The sequence below is a fragment of the Achroia grisella genome, unplaced genomic scaffold (assembly GCF_030625045.1).
Source record: "Achroia grisella isolate CSIRO2021 unplaced genomic scaffold, CSIRO_AGI_Agris_v1 utg636, whole genome shotgun sequence".
Lineage (NCBI taxonomy): Eukaryota > Metazoa > Arthropoda > Insecta > Lepidoptera > Pyralidae > Achroia > Achroia grisella.
Window position 1 is genome coordinate 26,471 of NW_026712971.1, and position 19,015 is coordinate 45,485.

Genomic DNA, 19,015 nt, shown 5'->3' on the forward strand with positions numbered 1-19,015 from the left:
AGGAGCATATCTAGACACGCGGTAGCGTGTCAAGCCGAGTTTCAAGTAAGAGAACTGGCGAGCAGCACCGTGTGTATATTTACACGAACCATTTGGAGCCAGTTTTGACCCCCTCATAACTCAAAAACTCTTTCACATAAACCTGTCAAATTTGGTTCATATATTGAGACTTGCGAGATAAATATGTGTTCCAAATTTCATAAGCATATCTCAAACGGTTATTTAGATATCGACGTCCAAATATCGTCATTTTTATCACTGATCAACTATAGATCAAAATTATAACCCACTTCCAGGTGACCTAAGAAGTTCAAATTTGGCATGCAGATAGGTAATTAGGTGAATATAAAGGAAAAAATCTGAAACTTGTAAATTGTTATCATTTTATTATAATTTTTCACTTTAATTGATTCTATTTCAACTTATATTGGACGAATACTAAAATTCTATGAAAACGTCGATAGACACCAATGAACATTGATGTTCCAAACTCTTTATTTTTGAAGTCAGGTAACTTGTATCAATGTCATATAACTATTGACTTTCCACTAACTTAAGTTAGTTAAGGTACGCAACCCCCCCAAACGGGATTCCACCACAGCAGTAAGGGTATCCCCACCCCCTCCTGCCCTCGCACAGAAAACAAACCGTAGGTTAGGTTAGGTTAGAGTTTTAAGTGACTGGCGCGCCGAGCGACGTTCCATGGGGGAGGCACCCGCTGGTCACGAGATTGAAGCGCGGAGGTCCGACTTTCGGCAGATCCTCAGGATCGAATGGCGGGCAAGGTTGATGAACCCGTCGGCCGGCCTGAGGACCATCGAGGCTGTCCGTCCCATCCTCAGGAAGTGGATGAATCTGAGAAAGCCACTGACGTACCGCATGACACAGATACTGTCCGGACACGGCTGCTTCGGGCGGTATCTGTGTCATGTGGCGAGGAAGGAGCCGACGACCGGCTGCCACGAATGCGGAGGTGTTGAGGACACGGCACAACATACGCTGGAAGAGTGTCCGGCGTTCGCGGATGAGCGCCGTGTCCTCACGCGAATAGTGGGGGACGATCTCTCGCTGCTGAATTTAGTGCGGAGGATGGTGAGTAGCGAGAAATTGTGTCTGGCGGTGAGCTCCTTCTGCGAGAAAGTTATCTCGCGGAAGGAGGCCGCGGAAAGGGAGCGGACTCGTCCCGCTTCCCTCCGTCGCAGAAGAGCCAGGCCTAGAAATGAGGGCGTACTCAACTCCGCTCCCTCTATCCCCCACTAGGGCCGGGGTGACTGCCATGAGGGAGGCAGTCCCCCCAATCCAAAGGCCCCGGAGGTGTGCGCGTGTACCCACACGCCTCCACAATGGAGTAGGGCGAAATAGGTCGCCCTAACCGTAAACGAGATGGGGCCTGCCCTGCCCTGAGCTGCCCGGAGCTGAGGTGGAAATGCACATGCGAATCCCTGGCTCCGGCATAGGCGCTCGTAGGTACACCGTGTGGCTTTTGGTGGGTACAAATCTCACACACCGCCCCGCCCTCCCTCCGGTGGGGTGACGGTCATTTGAAGATTTTCCACACATAAAAAAAAAAGAGTTTTAAGTGACAGGTTGAATTCCAATTCAGCTAACAGAGGAGCGGGGAGAAAGGGGGTGCTCGGGGAGAAAACCCCTCACACAGAAAACAAACTGTAGGTTAGGTTAGGTTAGAGTTTAATGATCAGTCAGTAGCGAGAGATCGTGGCTGGCGGTGAGCTCCTTCTGCGAGGAAGTTATCTCGCGGAAGGAGGCGGCGGACAGGGAGCGGGAGTCAGATCGTCCCGCTTCCCTCCGCCGCAGAAGAGCCAGGCCTAGAGGTGGGGGCGTACCCAACTCCGCCCCCCTCTATCCCCCACTGGGGCCGGGGTGACTGCCTTGAGGGAGGCAGTCCCCCAATCCAAAGGCCCCGGAGGTGTGCGCGTGTACCCACACGCCTCCACAATGGAGTAGGGCGAAATAGGTCGCCCTAACCACAAAACGAGATGGGGCCTGCCCTACAACATCTACAGGGCGGGCCGTCGCCGTCGGAGCTGGGGTAGAATGCACTTGCGAATCCCCTGGCTCCGGCATAGGCGCTCGTAGGTACACCGTGTGGTTTTTTAGTGGGTACAAGTCCCACACACCACCTCGCCATCCCTCCGGCGGGGTGACGGTCTTTTGAAGATTTTTCCACACGTTAAAAAAAAAAAAAAAAAAAAAAGGTTAGGTTACCCCGATCTCAGCCCGAAGCAGTTCGGGTTCCGAGAGGGGCGCTCGACGATCGACGCGATCTCGCGTGTGCGCTCCCTCTCGGAAGAGGCGACGTCCCAGGGTGGGGTGTTGTTGGCGGTCTCTCTAGACATTAAGAACGCCTTCAACACCCTGCCCTTTGCGACTATTAGGGAGGCGTTGAAGTACCATCGCGCGCCTCCCTACATTCGGGACGTGATCGGGGCCTATCTCGAAGACAGGTCTGTGCTATGCACGGGGCGGAACGGCGTTGTAGTGCCGAGGGAAATGCAACGCGGTGTTCCACAGGGGTCGGTTCTGGGCCCGATCCTGTGGAACATCGGGTATGATTGGAACCTGCGGGGCGCCCTTTTAACGGGCACTGACCTCGTGTGTTACGCGGATGACACCTTGGTCACTGCCCAGGGGCGGGACCTACTGGAGGCTACCCGCTTTGCCACGGCATGCGTGGCGCTGGTCGTCGGTCGTATAAGAAGGCTTGGGCTCCAGGTGGCGCTGGAGAAGACCGAGGTCCTGTGTTTTCATGGGCCTCGGCGTGCGCCACCTCCGGATGCCCAGCTGGTCGTCAGTGGCCAGAGGGTGGGGGTCAAGCCCTGTATTCGATACTTGGGGCTTGACCTGGACAGTCGTTGGAGCTTCCGCGCTCACTTCCGGAACCTGGTCCCTCGCCTTATGGCAGCCGCCGGCGCTCTTAGCTGGCTGCTGCCAAATGTGAGGGCCCGGGAGAAGGTTCCCGCCGCCTATACCTCGGCGTGGTGCGGTCCATGGCCCTGTACGGGGCCCCCATCTGGGTGGGGGCCCTAGGTAGGGAAAATGTGGCCTGCCTCAACAGGCCACACAGGGTCATGGCCATACGGGCCATAAGAGGCTACCGCACCATATCCGGGGAAGCGGCGGGTCTGCTGGCGGGGTCTCCTCCGTGGGACTTGGTAGCGGAGCTCCACGCGTCAGTGTATCACTGGCGCGCGGAGCGACGTTCCATGGGGGAGGCACCCGCTGGTCACGAGATTGAAGCGCGGAGGTCCGACTCTCGGCGGATCCTCAGGATCGAATGGCGGGCGAGGTTGATGAGCCCGTCAGCCGGCCTGAGGACCATCGAGGCTGTCCGTCCCACCCTCAAAAGGTGGATGAATAGGAGATGGCCACTGACGTACCGCATGACACAGATACTGTCCGGGCACGGCTGCTTTGGGCGGTATCTGTGTCATGTGGCGAGGAAGGAGCCGACGACCGGCTGCCACGAATGCGGAGGTGTAGAGGACACGGCGCAACACACGCGGGAAATATGTCCAGCGTTTGAGAGTGAGCGCCGTGTCCTCACACGAATAGTGGGGGACGATCTCTCGCTGCCGAATTTAGTTCGGAGGATGGTCAGTAGCGAGAGATCGTGGCTGGCGGTGAGCTCCTTCTGCGAGGAAGTTATCTCGCGGAAGGAGGCGGCGGAAAGGGAGCGGGAGTCAGATCGTCCCGCTTCCCTCCGCCGCAGAAGAGCCAGGCCTAGAGGTGGGAGCGTATCCAACTCCGTCCCCCTCTATCCCCCACTGGGGCCGGGGTGACTGCCTTGAGGGAGGCAGTCCCCCAACCCAAAGGCCCCGGAGGTGTGCGCGTGTACCCACACGCCTCCACAATGGAGTAGGGCGAAATAGGTCGCCCTAACCACAAAACGAGATGGGGCCTGCCCTACAACATCTACAGGGCGGGCCGTCGCCGTCGGAGGTGGGGTAGAATGCACCTGCGAATCCCCTGGCTCCGGCATAGGCGCTCGTAGGTACACCGTGTGGTTTTTTAGTGGGTACAAGTCCCACACACCACCTCGCCATCCCTCCGGCGGGGTGACGGTCTTTTGAAGATTTTTCCACACGTTAAAAAAAAAAAAAAAAAAAAAAAAAAAAGAGTTTAATGATCACCCCGATCTCAGCCCGAAGCAGTTCGGGTTCCGAGAGGGGCGCTCGACGATCGACGCGATCTCGCGTGTGCGCTCCCTCTCGGAAGAGGCGACGTCCCAGGGTGGGGTGTTGTTGGCGGTCTCTCTAGACATTAAGAACGCCTTCAACACCCTGCCCTTTGCGACTATTAGGGAGGCGTTGAAGTACCATCGCGCGCCTCCCTACATTCGGGACGTGATCGGAGCCTATCTCGAAGACAGGTCTGTGCTATGCACGGGGCGGAACAGCGTTGTAGTGCCGAGGGAAATGCAACGCGGTGTTCCACAGGGGTCGGTTCTGGGCCCGATCCTGTGGAACATCGGGTATGATTGGAACCTGCGGGGCGCCCTTTTAACGGGCACTGACCTCGTGTGTTACGCGGATGACACCTTGGTCACTGCCCGGGGGCGGGACCTACGGGAGGCTACCCGCTTTGCCACGGCATGCGTGGCGCTGGTCGTCGGTCGTATAAGAAGGCTTGGGCTCCAGGTGGCGCTGGAGAAGACCGAGGTCCTGTGTTTTCATGGGCCTCGGCGTGCGCCACCTCCGGATGCCCAGCTGGTCGTCAGTGGCCAGAGGGTGGGGGTCAAGCCCTGTATTCGATACTTGGAGCTTGACCTGGACAGTCGTTGGAGCTTCCGCGCTCACTTCCGGAACCTGGTCCCTCGCCTTATGGCAGCCGCCGGCGCTCTTAGCTGGCTGCTGCCAAATGTGAGGGGCCCGGGAGAAGGTTCCCGCCGCCTATACCTCGGCGTGGTGCGGTCCATGGCCCTGTACGGGGCCCCCATCTGGGTGGGGGCCCTAGGTAGGAAAATGTGGCCTGCCTCAACAGGCCACACAGGGTCATGGCCATACGGGCCATAAGAGGCTACCGCACCATATCCGGGGAAGCGGCGGGTCTGCTGGCGGGGTCTCCTCCGTGGGACTTGGTAGCGGAGCTCCACGCGTCAGTGTACCACTGGCGCGCGGAGCGACGTTCCATGGGGGAGGCACCCGCTGGTCCGGAGATCGAAGCGCGGAGGTCCGACTTTCGGCGGATCCTCAGGATCGAATGGCGGGCAAGGCTAATGAGCCCGTCAGCCGGCCTGAGGACCGTCGAGGCTGTCCGTCCCATCCTCAAACGGTGGATGAATAGGAGATGGCCACTGACGTACCGCATGACACAGATATTGTCCGGGCACGGTTGCTTCGGGCGGTATCTGTGTCATGTGGCGAGGAAGGAGCCGACGACCGGCTGCCACGAGTGCGGAGGTGTTGAGGACACGGCGCAACACACGCTGGAAATATGTCCAGCGTTTGAGAGTGAGCGCCGTGTCCTCACACGAATAGTGGGGGACGATCTCTCGCTGCCGAATTTAGTTCGGAGGATGGTCAGTAGCGAGAGATCGTGGCTGGCGGTGAGCTCCTTCTGCGAGGAAGTTATCTCGCGGAAGGAGGCGGCGGAAAGGGAGCGGGAGTCAGCTCGTCCCGCTTCCCTCCGCCGCAGAAGAACCAGGCCTAGAGATGGGGGCGTATCCAACTCCGCCCCCCTCTATCCCCCACTGGGGCCGGGGTGACTGCCTTGAGGGAGGCAGTCCCCCAATCCAAAGGCCCCGGAGGTGTGCGCGTGTACCCACACGCCTCCACAATGGAGTAGGGCGAAATAGGTCGCCCTAACCACAAAACGAGATGGGGCCTGCCCTACAACATCTACAGGGCGGGCCGTCGCCGTCGGAGCTGGGGTAGAATGCACTTGCGAATCCCCTGGCTCCGGCATAGGCGCTCGTAGGTACACCGTGTGGTTTTTTAGTGGGTACAAGTCCCACACACCACCTCGCCATCCCTCCGGCGGGGTGACGGTCTTTTGAAGATTTTTCCACACGATAAAAAAAAAAAAAAAAGAGTTTAATGATCACCCCGATCTCAGCCCGAAGCAGTTCGGGTTTCGAGAGGGGCGCTCGACGATCGACGCGATCTCGCGTGTGCGCTCCCTCTCGGAAGAGGCGACGTCCCAGGGTGGGGTGTTGTTGGCGGTCTCTCTAGACATTAAGAACGCCTTCAACACCCTGCCCTTTGCGACTATTAGGGAGGCGCTGAAGTACCATCGCGCGCCTCCCTACATTCGGGACGTGATCGGGGCCTATCTCGAAGACAGGTCTGTGCTATGCACGGGGCGGAACGGCGTTGTAGTGCCGAGGGAAATGCAACGCGGTGTTCCACAGGGGTCGGTTCTGGGCCCGATCCTGTGGAACATCGGGTATGATTGGAACCTGCGGGGCGCCCTTTTAACGGGCACTGACCTCGTGTGTTACGCGGATGACACCTTGGTCACTGCCCGGGGGCGGGACCTACGGGAGGCTACCCGCTTTGCCACGGCATGCGTGGCGCTGGTCGTCGGTCGTATAAGAAGGCTTGGGCTCCAGGTGGCGCTGGAGAAGACCGAGGTCCTGTGTTTTCATGGGCCTCGGCGTGCGCCACCTCCGGATGCCCAGCTGGTCGTCAGTGGCCAGAGGGTGGGGGTCAAGCCCTGTATTCGATACTTGGGGCTTGACCTGGACAGTCGTTGGAGCTTCCGCGCTCACTTCCGGAACCTGGTCCCTCGCCTTATGGCAGCCGCCGGCGCTCTTAGCTGGCTGCTGCCAAATGTGAGGGGCCCGGGAGAAGGTTCCCGCCGCCTATACCTCGGCGTGGTGCGGTCCATGGCCCTGTACGGGGCCCCCATCTGGGTGGGGGCCCTAGGTAGGGAAAATGTGGCCTGCCTCAACAGGCCACACAGGGTCATGGCCATACGGGCCATAAGAGGCTACCGCACCATATCCGGGGAAGCGGCGGGTCTGCTGGCGGGGTCTCCTCCGTGGGACTTGGTAGCGGAGCTCCATGCGTCAGTGTATCACTGGCGCGCGGAGCGACGTTCCATGGGGGAGGCACCCGCTGGCCACGAGATTGGAGCGCGGAGGTCCGACTTTCGGCGGATCCTCAGGATCAGGTGGAGAGAAAGGCTGGCCAGTCCATCGGCCGGCCTGAGGACCGTCGAGGCTGTCCGACCCATCCTCAAAAGGTGAATGAGTAGGCGATGGCCACTGACGTACCGCATGACACAGATATTGTCCGGGCACGGTTGCTTCGGGCGGTATCTGTGTCATGTGGCGAGGAAGGAGCCGACGACCGGCTGCCACGAGTGCGGAGGTGTTGAGGACACGGCGCAACACACGCTGGAAATATGTCCAGCGTTTGAGAGTGAGCGCCGTGTCCTCACACGAATAGTGGGGGACGATCTCTCGCTGCCGAATTTAGTTCGGAGGATGATCAGTAGCGAGAGATCGTGGCTGGCGGTGAGCTCCTTCTGCGAGGAAGTTATCTCGGGAAAGGAGGCGGCGGAAAGGTAGCGGGAGTTAGCTCGTCCCGCTTCCCTCCGCCGCAGAAGAGCCAGGTCTAGAGGTGGGAGCGTATCCAACTCCGTCCCCCTCTATCCCCCACTGGGGCCGGGGTGACTGCCTTGAGGGAGGCAGTCCCCCAATCCAAAGGCCCCGGAGTACAATCAATGAGGTACGCAACCCCACCAAAGGGAATTCCACCACAGCAGTAAGGGTATCCCCCACCCTCCTCCCTATACATGGAGTCATAACCCTCCTACAACTATCAAATAAATTTTTTTCTCCATCGCTACAAAATTTTGATTAGTGGAAAATCTCCCATGTGATATCCGTGATTGACGCAGTTATTGTTATTACACTGACATTTACTGTATTCGATACACAGAGTACTTTACTACTTTTCGCATACATTCCTCTGGTATACGTACTTTACTCTTTGATGTATTGATTGATTTTACTTTTAAAGAATACTTGCATATAGAGATGTGCTAACTCGTAATAAACATGACTCGAGTTACCTCAAGTTAAAGTTCAGGTAACTCGAGTTAACTCGAGTTGATTCGAGTTATAAATAAAAAGTTTATTTTTTATTTTTTCGAACAATTCTAATGTTTTTGGACGCAGCTAGCCTTGAAAGCTTCATCGAACTTTAGGGGGCGATTAGAAATGGCACTTTAAAGCCGCAGAAGGACTTATGGAATGGATAATCATTTTATTGATAACATAATCGGACGGATATGTGAAAAAAAAATGATCTCAAATCAATATTGAAATATTTGTGACGATTGAAAATTGTATGATATGGCATGATCACAAAATTTGATTTCATTGTCAGTTCGACGACAGAATCATGCTCTCGCTTTTTCACTTGATTCATTCATTTACCAGTTGAATTCTTCCAACTTGAGTTAGCAGAATTCAACTCGAGTTAACTCGAATTATGTGCAAACACGAGGTAACTCGAGTTGACACATCACTAAGTTGCATGTATCAAATAAAATCAATACTTGCAGGGTGGTGCAAGTAAGTGGTATAGAAATTATTGTACAGTAAATATATGTTTGTTAGTGTATTAACTTAATCTCAAAGTATCAATTGGTTATTCATTTGCAGGTTTAATTTCGCTACAAACCATCAAAACAATGGCATCATCTTCATTGGCGGATGTGCCTACAGTAGATATAGATCCATCTGGGGTATTTAAATATCTGCTGATTAAATTATATGATAGAAAACAAAGTGAAGAAAACTTTGTATACATTGTTCGCGGTTACTGCAGATGCATTTACCATTCAGACGTATATGTGGAGGTATATAAACTTAATTTGTTTCTCTACATTTGTCTCCTTTTTTTTCAACTCGAATTTTAAAAATATTGTTATCCAAAATACATCGTTATTATAATACTTATTAGCAAAATATAGTCACATGCTGTTGGATAGTGGGTGAAATCTTCCACTTGCCAAAACTACTTAGCAAACAAGTTGGCAATGGCAGCAGAAATATGTAATAAGGAGGTACTGTACACTAACAACTTTGCGGAGACCTTTGTAAATATAATAGAAAGAAACTTAATATAAACTCATTTGAATTGTCATAAAACATATATTTTTATATAATTTCATTACTACTTTGACATGTATAATTATTGTTTTTAATTTTAGGTACAAGAAAAACTGCATCCATTAGATTGTGACATAGTGGGCGGGGGTAGTATATCACATGAACCGAGTTTAAAGAAGATTCGCATCTATGGTCATGCACACGGCTATGGCAAAGCAGACCATGAAATAACAGCCAAACTTATCAAAGCTGCATTCCCTAACTATAAAATCACAATTAGTGATAAGGCATATTAAATGCAGTCATATTGTAAAATGTTATTAAATTTAATATTTTAGCTTTCATTGTTCTATTTAATAATCTATACTCATGGATGTATGTCATTTATTAGAAATGTGCAGTTAATGGAATTCTTAGATGTAACTTCACTGTTATGAGTAACATGTATACTATAACAGCCAATAAATATATCATTTGAATTTCAAATTGATTATTGTTTTATTTATTCATTCGTTAAGAACCATTTTCATGTAAATCTATATACTAAAAACATTATAATGTAGCATGGGAGACTTTTAATATTTATTTTATTCATATCATTTCATGTCTTCAATTTTACTAGACATAATGCTCTGGGGTCTGGGTTAATATATACAATTATTAATGCTGAGCCCCTTCAATGCGGTGTGTTGCTTTATTGAATTTTTTTTTATTTATAACGAAAACTATAAACACATATATTATCTAATGAAATGACATATTCTGTATTAGGTGGAACCTAGAAACAAAAAATGCCTTGCGTTATGTGTCACTATAATTATTATAATATTTATAAACCATAAAATTTTTCCCCACCCTCATCTTTTGCGCAGTAGTTGCAGGTTGTTCTACATGAAATAATAGATTTAAAGTAAAACAAGATCAACGTCGGTCTTTTTAACGGTTATTACCAAAATTTTAATAAATGGGGCGATGATTTGTGGTGGGGTATTACTTTTAGGTAATAGGATACGAAACGATCGGATGGAATCAACAACAAGAATAAGATTGCGACTACTTAAGCACAATTTAGAAGAAACGATGTTTTAATTTAAGAATATTTAATATGCAATGTCACAGCTTAGTTAACCTGGGTTTGACATTTTTTCAAATGAAAGTCAGAATTAAACGTGAGTGGTGTGAACCGACGGGGTGTGATAGTGAGGGGATGTCAGGGAAATTCTAGGTGTTAGTTTATTTAGATAGTTATTCAAAGTTTTAGACGGGAGTTATGATTTTTCGGACTTAGGCCGAAATTTAGGATGAAAATTGACAGAAATCCTACCTAGGTTTTACGCTACTAGACAGGGGATACTGTAGGCACCCTAGGACAATAAAAGTCTTGGGTGACAACTGAAGATAGTATGAAGGAACGACGGCTGAAACCAAAATTTGTAAATTTTTTGAAAAAATTCATACTAAATTACTGATTTCAGAACAATTTGGTGATCCAGAGAAACGACCTACAGGCAGGTGAGGGTGGTCACTAGCACTCTAAGACAACAGAAGTTTCTGAAGCAGACGACCTGGTGAGTATTGAACGATGAAATTGTATGTTTTATAGTAATTTTTAACGATTTGTACCAGAATTTTATTAAATGGGGCGATAATTTGCGATGATTACTCTTAGGTAATAAAATACGAAACTAGACCGGATGGAATCAACAACAAGAATAAGATTGCGACTACTTAGGCACAATTTAGAAGAAACGATGTTTTAATTTAAGAATATTTAATATGAAATGTTACCTCTTAGGTAACCTGGGTTTGATATTTTTTCAAAAAAACGTCAGAATTAAACGAGAGTGGCGTAAACCGACGAGGCGTAGTGGTGCGGGGATGTCAGGGAAATTCTAGGTGGGGGAGCAAAGTTTCAGACGGAACTTATGATTTTTTGGATTAGACCGAAATTTAGAATGAAAATTGACCGAAATCGGAACTAGGTTTTACGCTACTAGACGAGGGATACATAGGCACCCTAAGACAATAAAAGTCTTGGATGAAAACTGAAGATAGTATGAAAGAACGACGTCTGAAACCGAAATTTGTAAATTGTTTGAAAACTTTCAGACTAAATTACTGATTTCAGAACAACTTGGTGATCCAGAGAAACGACCTACAGGCAGGTGAGGGTGATCACTAGCACTCAGAAGACAACAGAAGTTTCTGAAGTAGACGACCTGGTGAGTATTGAACAATAAAATTGTATATTTTTTAGTAATTTTTAACGATTTTTAGCAGAATTTTACTAAATGATTTGCTATGATTTTTTTTTTTGTATTCTTTACTGCACTTTAAAAGAGTGTACAAGAGGTGACCTTAATGCCATATGGCGTTCTCTACCAGCTAACCTTTGGGTAGAACTAGAAAGCGTTGTAGGGCAGTAATGGCGAAAATTTGTGATATTAATACTGTAGTAAATAATTAGCTAAACAAAATCTATGTACATACATACTTTATATATATATATATATATATATATATATATATATACACATATATTGAAATATATAAATTACACAGAATAAATACATAAATACGCTAAATATAATTGAAAGTACCTACTTAACTCAACGCCAAACAGTTATAGCTCATTTTGACGACTCAACACGTAATTAAATAGTTTCCTTTTAAAAATGGTCTTACTCGGTGCTCTGCGCAGGTCTACAGGCATTGTATTCCAGAGGTTAATTACCGTAACTGTGAAGGAGTTTGACATAAAGCTTGTATGATGGGAAGGAGTAGAGAGAAGGAGGTTATGAACTGAACGGAGGTTACGTGAATGAGAGTCGCTAATGAACCGAAATTTATCTTTCAAATAAGTGGGAGAGAAAGAGTCGAATATGATGGAGAAGAGTGTGCAAAGGATACGCAAGTTTCTGCGGTTACGAATTGACAACCATTTAAGTTGTGAGCGAAATTTGAAGACGTGGTCATACTTTCTCAGCCCAAAAATGAACCGAATACAGTTGTTAAGTAATCGGTCCAACTTATTCATCTGATCTTGGGAGAGATTAGTAAGACACACGTCAGCATAATCAAAATGCGGAAGTATAAGTGATTGGACAAGGAGCAATTTAGTGGAAGGTGGGAGAAAGAATTTAAACCGATAAAGAACACGGAGAATACCTGTAACCCTGCGAGATACCTCCGCTGCCTGTAAATGCCATTGAAGTGTTGGGTCAATCAATATACCTAGGTCCTTAACGGAGTGATAAAACGGGATAACGTTATTTTCAAAACGCACATACGAATTGATTATATTTAACTTGAATAGAAGTTTTGTACTGCCTATTATTATCGCCTGGCATTTGACTGGGTTAACTGATATGCCAAAACGACGGGACCAGCGGGATACACTGTCGAGATCCGCATTTAGTTGATCAACTACTGCAGTGATGGCATTAGGTTCAGCTTGGACATAAAGTTGTAGGTCATCTGCGTAGAGGTGGTAAGAGAATTTGAGGTGTGAGATAACAAGATTAATAAAAAGAGAAAACAGAAGTGGAGAGAGAATACCGCCTTGTGGAACACCAGCGACCAAGTCACACCAGTTAGATAAGTCTTGCCCGGAGTGCACAGCCTGCTGGCGACCACGAAGATAGGAAGAAAACCATTCCAGTACTGACAGCGAGAAGTTTAGGTGGGAGAGTAACATCAGTAGCAGGTCATGATCAACACAATTAAAGGCATTGGAGAAGTCAATTAGTACCAAGATGGTAAGTCGAGTGTTCTCTATAGCCTCACGAAAATCTTCCGTTACATTGAGTAATGCAGTGGTGGTGCTGTGTCCAGGTCGAAAACCAGATTGGAAAGGACTCAGAATGTTTGAATTTGCAATAAAAGAGGAAACTTGCTTATGAGTAATAACCTCGAGGACTTTTGAGAGAAATGGCAAGATCGATATAGGTCTAAAATGACAAGGAAGAGAAGGATTTGAGATTTTACCAAGGGGTATAACAAATGCCTTTAGCCACAATTTGGGAAAACAGCCGTGGGATAGCGAGAAATTAACAATGTGAGTAAGAACAGGAAGAATCATATCTAATAGGAGAAATACCATAGTTCTACTCACTTCGTCATAGCCTTTGGCATTTGATTTAATGGATAGGACTGCTTTGCGTATATCGTCGTCAGATACTGGAGAAAATGTGAACGAGTCAGAAGCGAGTGCAGGCATGGATTTAATTTCCTGTAAGGTGGATTGTTTAATACTTGTATTGAGAGTTGTTACAGAGGAAAAGTGATTATTAAGATTATTTTACTTTGTCGTTAATGTCCGCAGTGTCATACAGCGGCTTCCAATCAAAAAGTGTAGCGTCCTGACAAAGTAAAGTTCTATCAATTCTGTTGAAATTACGCACGTTGACGATAATTGGCTTTGGCTTAACAGGCTTGATTTTGTAAGTTAGGAGTAGAAGGTCGTGACGTGAAAATGCTGGAGTGCTGTACTGATCATACTCGATAACATGATCGGTTGAGGATGTGCAGATGATGTCCAACCACGTATCATCCGTGTCAAAGTTGTGATGTGTTGGCCTTAACGGTAAAATTATGAAATCCGCGGAGTCGAATATGGATTTGAGCTTGCGAGACTCAGAAGAGTCCTTCAACAAATTGGTATTAAAATCGCCCATAATGATGACGTGTTTATAACATGTATTTATGTGATCAATGGCAGTATCAAGATCCAAGAAAAAATCTGTTGAAGGTGGGCAGTAAACAATACCGACAGCAACTTTCGTCCCTTTGAAGTCAACCTCTATAAATAATAATTCAGCCGTGCCTGCGAATTCCGAAGGTGAAGATAAAATTATTTTATAATTTATATTGCTACGCAGGTAAATAGCGACACCGCTGCCACCTTTACCTATACGGTCGTTCCTAATTAATTTTAATTTAATTTAAATTTATTTATTCAGATAACAGAGATCCAATTTGTTAGTAACAATTGTACTTAGCCTATGTTAGTATATCTAAAATTACATATTATCATTTAAGGGCCCCCGTAACAAGTTGGGTCCAAAAACAAAGTATTGGGCTGTCAAATTTATTGCACAGCATTTTTAGAATGCTGTTACTGCTGCCCCGCAGTCTGTGCAATAGAGAAGCGATCCGTTTGCGTCTGATGGCATACAGGTCGTCTGTTGATGCTCCTGCAAACATTGTGGATGCACTACAAAAGCGCGGAAAACGCAACAACATTCTGAAAACATTATTGTATTGAACTCGCAGAGCGCTGTATGCCTGCTGTGTATAGTTAACCCACAAGCTGCTCGTGTAGAAAGATTGACAGTAAGCTTTAAATAATGTTATTTTTACTTCAGTCGAACAGCGAGCGAACCTGCGAGATAACATATTACCCCTTACAGCCAACGCTCTGCGTTCACGTTTAATATCAGCGTTATCTTTCAGGTCGTCGGTAATAATATGTCCTAAATATTTAAATTTGGCTACTCTGTTAATAGGCACACCATACAACATAATTGGTGAAATTGTAGGATTTTTACCACCTAAACCGAAAAACATAAATTCGCTTTTATTTGTGTTATATTTCAAGCCATGTTTCATGGTATACTGCTCACAAACATTTAACATTTTACGTAGCGCACTAATCGATGGACTCAGCAGCACCATGTCGTCAGCATAACTCAGATTATTAACGGCAATTCCATCTATGTAACAGCCAGCATGCATACTGCTAAGTTCAGCGATCAGGCTATTAATGTACACATTAAAAAGTGTGGGTGAGGATATACCACCTTGTCTCACCCCACACTCCAGTTTGTACTCATCTGAAAAACAATCCGCCCATTTAATAATGTTAATTTGGTTATCATACCAGTACTTAAATATTGTAACAAGTTCACTGGAAATATTTTGTCTCTGAAGCTTCTCCCACAGGATCTCATAAGATACCATATCAAAAGCTTTAGATAAATCCAAATAACAAGCTATTACAGGTGTTTTACGGTCTAAATAATACTTGACAGTGTGCTTCAAACAGTATAATATAATAATAATAATAATAATATAATATATATATTTTTTTTATTGACACCAATTTAATTAGTTACAGTTATTCTCCTTATTAACTATTACATTTTTGTTAAATACACATCATACATATAATTTACCAGTAGCATCTATACTAGGCCGAGCCTGTATCATAGATACTACCTTCTTCCAGCGACAAATAGGTAAAAATTAAAATGTTGCAATTGCGTGGGTAGATTTACATTTCAACTTGTACAAAATATGAATGAATTGCATTGGCATCAATCCATTCGCAGCTCGTAAACAGGTTTACAAGTGACTCAGCGCGACCACAATAACCATGAACACAAACAATATAATAACGTTAGTTAACAAACTAAAATAATATAGTTTTAATTTTTTTATTATTTATATATCTTTTTATATCTTAATGTACGCTTAATCTTAAATTTGTTTATAATAACAGTATATCGCAGATGTATGTAAATATATATATTGCTTGTTTAAGGTGTATATTTTTAATGTTACATTTTCATATTATTTAATAAAGAGATGTATACATAATGGTGTGTATTGTGTTTATGTATGTGTGTATGTGTATGGGTGTGTGTGATGTTTGTATATGTGTGCGGTTGTATGTGTATGTACTCATGTCATTTTACTGCTACAAGAAGATTTTCAATGTCATTGTAATTTAATGATTTTAGCCACATTGTTAGAAATTCCTTACATTTGAAGTAATTGAGGTGATATATATCGATAATTTTATTAATTTTATTATAAAGCATAGGACCGAGGTACATTTGAAATTTATTAATAAAATAACTTTTGAAGGGAATTCTTTGGCAAACATCTTTTCTACGAAGTTTCGTCAAATCCATGCTAAATGGAGTTTTTAGGTGTTAGGACAACACTGTATCTCTTACAAACATTTGTCTAATGGTTAGCACATCAGTATCTGCATATAATTCTATAGTGGGATATCGAAAAGGTTTGAAGGTCATTACTTTTAGTATTGCTCTCTGTGCTCGCTCTATTTTTAATAAATGGGTTTTTCGTACTCCACCCCAAGTAGTTATACAGTAACTTAATATTGACTGGACTAATGCAAAATAAACTTTTTTAATTAATTTAGAATCTGCTATATGTCGTAATGTTTTAAAAATATAAATAAGTCGTCGTGTTCGTGATGATAGCAGGTCAATATGAGGTTTCCACGTTAGGGTTTCGTCGAGTATAACTCCCAGGTATTTAATGGTGTCTGTTTTACGTATGTAAACACAGTCACAGCTGTCGTTATTTGTGGCCGTAATATCATTGAAGCATTTATGTATTTTTATGTGAAAATTTTCTTCTGTGGGAACTAGTCTTTTTGTAATGCCAAAAGTAACATTTTGTTTTAGCGATGTTTAATGTTAAAAGATTATTCTGTAACCATTGAGCCACTATTTGAAGTCCTTTTTCAGTTAGAATTCTCGTCTCCTCCCATGTCTTCCCATAAAAAATTAAAGCAGTATCATCAGCATAAGTAAAGACTTTACAATTTTGAATTAATAAGTTACAGAGATCATTGACATAAAGTAAGAAAAGGGTAGGACCGAGGACACTACCTTGTGGTACTCCATGGGATATATCAGCTTTAGGGCTATAATAATCACCAATTTTAACTATTTGTTTACGGTTTGTGAGATAATCTCCGAACAAATCAAGCACTTTACCACGAATTCCACATATTTCCATTTTCTTTAAAAGAGTGGGGACATAAACAGTATCAAATGCCCTGGCAAGATCTAGAAACACACCAACACACTTATTTTTTGCATCTAAGTGAGTGGCTATAAATTCAGACATTTCTGAGACAGCGTCCTTCGTAGACTTGCCTGGTCTAAATCCGTATTGATTTGTTGACAGTATATAGCAGTTTCAGTAGAAAGGCCAGGCTTAAAACCAAATTGAGCCTCATGTATACTAAGAGTATTTCTCAGATGCGAGTTTAATAGACTGTCAAATATTTTCGCCAAGATAGTAGCTAGTGAAATAGGGCGATAATTATTTTTTTCACATATATTACTTGCCGTACTCTTTACGACTGGTACAACAATAGTTCTCATAAGTTCCTGTGGCAGATAGCCATGGCCTAGGCACAGAGAATAAAACATAGCCAGTACTCTGGGCAGATGACAGCCTGCATTTTGAAGATGTTCAATACTTAAACCGTCATGACCAGGTGATTTGCCCCTTTCCATATTATTTATTATATTTTTGACATCTTTAGAGGTAACATGTATATTTCTATGTGAAACCCCAGAAAAAATATTATTTTCCACGATTGATGGCGAAGGCAAGGATAACAAAGGCGAACTTAACTGAAAGTGATGTTTAAACAACTTGGCAATTGTTTGTGGATCTTTTTCAGAATCAATATGCTCTCCAACTCTTAGTTTTATATTTTGTTTATTTGTACATTGCCAAAATTTTTTTAATTGTTTCTCAGAACGATATACAGCCAACATATCCATTTTAGTCTGTTCAGAATGATCCTGGCACCATTTCAACCTGGATTTGTATATTTTACGACTGAGAACCATATTCTCATGTAAATAACCAGTTAACGGTCTACCATGCCAAACCCAATTTTGAAAGTGAAACTTGGCCTCATTATGTACACCCCTCACAAATCTGTTCCAGCCTGGTAATGGTTTTTTATTTTTCCATCTGTTACAATAAGTAGAATTATTACATTCAGAGGCAGATTTTTGTAAAATTGTTACAATATTAGTATACATTTTATCTAAAATTTTACGATGTTCTAAATTATGACAAATATTATCTGCACATACTTGGAATTCCCGCGGGAAATCTATGGTTTTTAAGCTATTATTACATGCAATACGGTAATTGTCAATTTGTTGAGGCGTTCTGTCACCCCAAATTATTTTATTAGGAGTATGCATCTTTAATTTTGTCTTATATCTAACTAAACTAAAATTACATTCAATTTCCATAGGAAAATGATCCGACCAAAATACATCATACTGAATATTTACTTTAACTATAATATTACTGTTTAATTTTGTAGTAATGCAATGATCAAGCCAACGAAAACAACCATGACTATCACTGATAAAGGTGTAAGTACCTGAATTTAAGCCCAGATGCTCAATATCAGCGCAACTCCACTGCTGTTCCTCACTGAAATCCATAAGTTCCTTATAAAACAGACCTCCCGGGTGGGCGTTAAAATCACCCAATATAATAACTGACTCTGTCTCACTACCATCTATAATTGCATATATTTCACTTAAGCACTGCGTGAATTCAATTAGATTTTCAGTTGATTCCGTAGGCATATATACACAGATTATTAACACTGAACACTCACTGTTTATCATAAACTTACAGGCGATTAAGCGGTCATTATCGCAATCCAGAAAAGTAACAGATGAAAAAGCGTTTTTTCGCCATAGAATAGCGACACCGCCGTAAGGTCTTCCTCTTAGTATGCCGACTGATGTATCCACCGCAGACTTCCCAGTGTACGAGAAATCGTCACTTATTGTCCCCAACAAGGGAATATCATGAGGCAACAGCCAGGTTTCTTGAAGCGCAACTATGTCTCCCCTGTTGCACAGCGATCTTACACATTCCAAAGAACGTTTCAACCCTTTGCAGTTGAAGCTCATTATTTTGCTATTTTTATTGTCGTATATTATTGTTGTTTATTAAGTATCGTGTCCGGTCGTCTATCCGCGGTCCCGTACTTCTTGTGTACAAACCGACGAAAAACTATTAAGACATAGCCAGGAAGTGGATAAGTTGTTGAAGGTAACCCAGGTTTAAACCATGATTCTGAGATCAGTAACGCGTGGAGATTGGGTTCAGAAAATGTGTGCA

General features: G+C 44.7%; 1 protein-coding gene across 1 annotated transcript; it reads left to right on the plus strand.

Moving 5' to 3' along the window:
- The first annotated feature begins 773 nt into the window (after positions 1–773).
- On the plus strand, positions 774–9,381 carry LOC131849095 (14 kDa phosphohistidine phosphatase-like). Its single transcript, XM_059199083.1, has 4 exons — positions 774–917; positions 8,536–8,545; positions 8,636–8,832; positions 9,187–9,381. Exons 1-4 carry the CDS (start codon positions 774–776, stop codon positions 9,379–9,381), a joined length of 546 nt encoding a protein of 181 aa, XP_059055066.1.
- Positions 9,382–19,015: the final 9,634 nt, after the last annotated feature.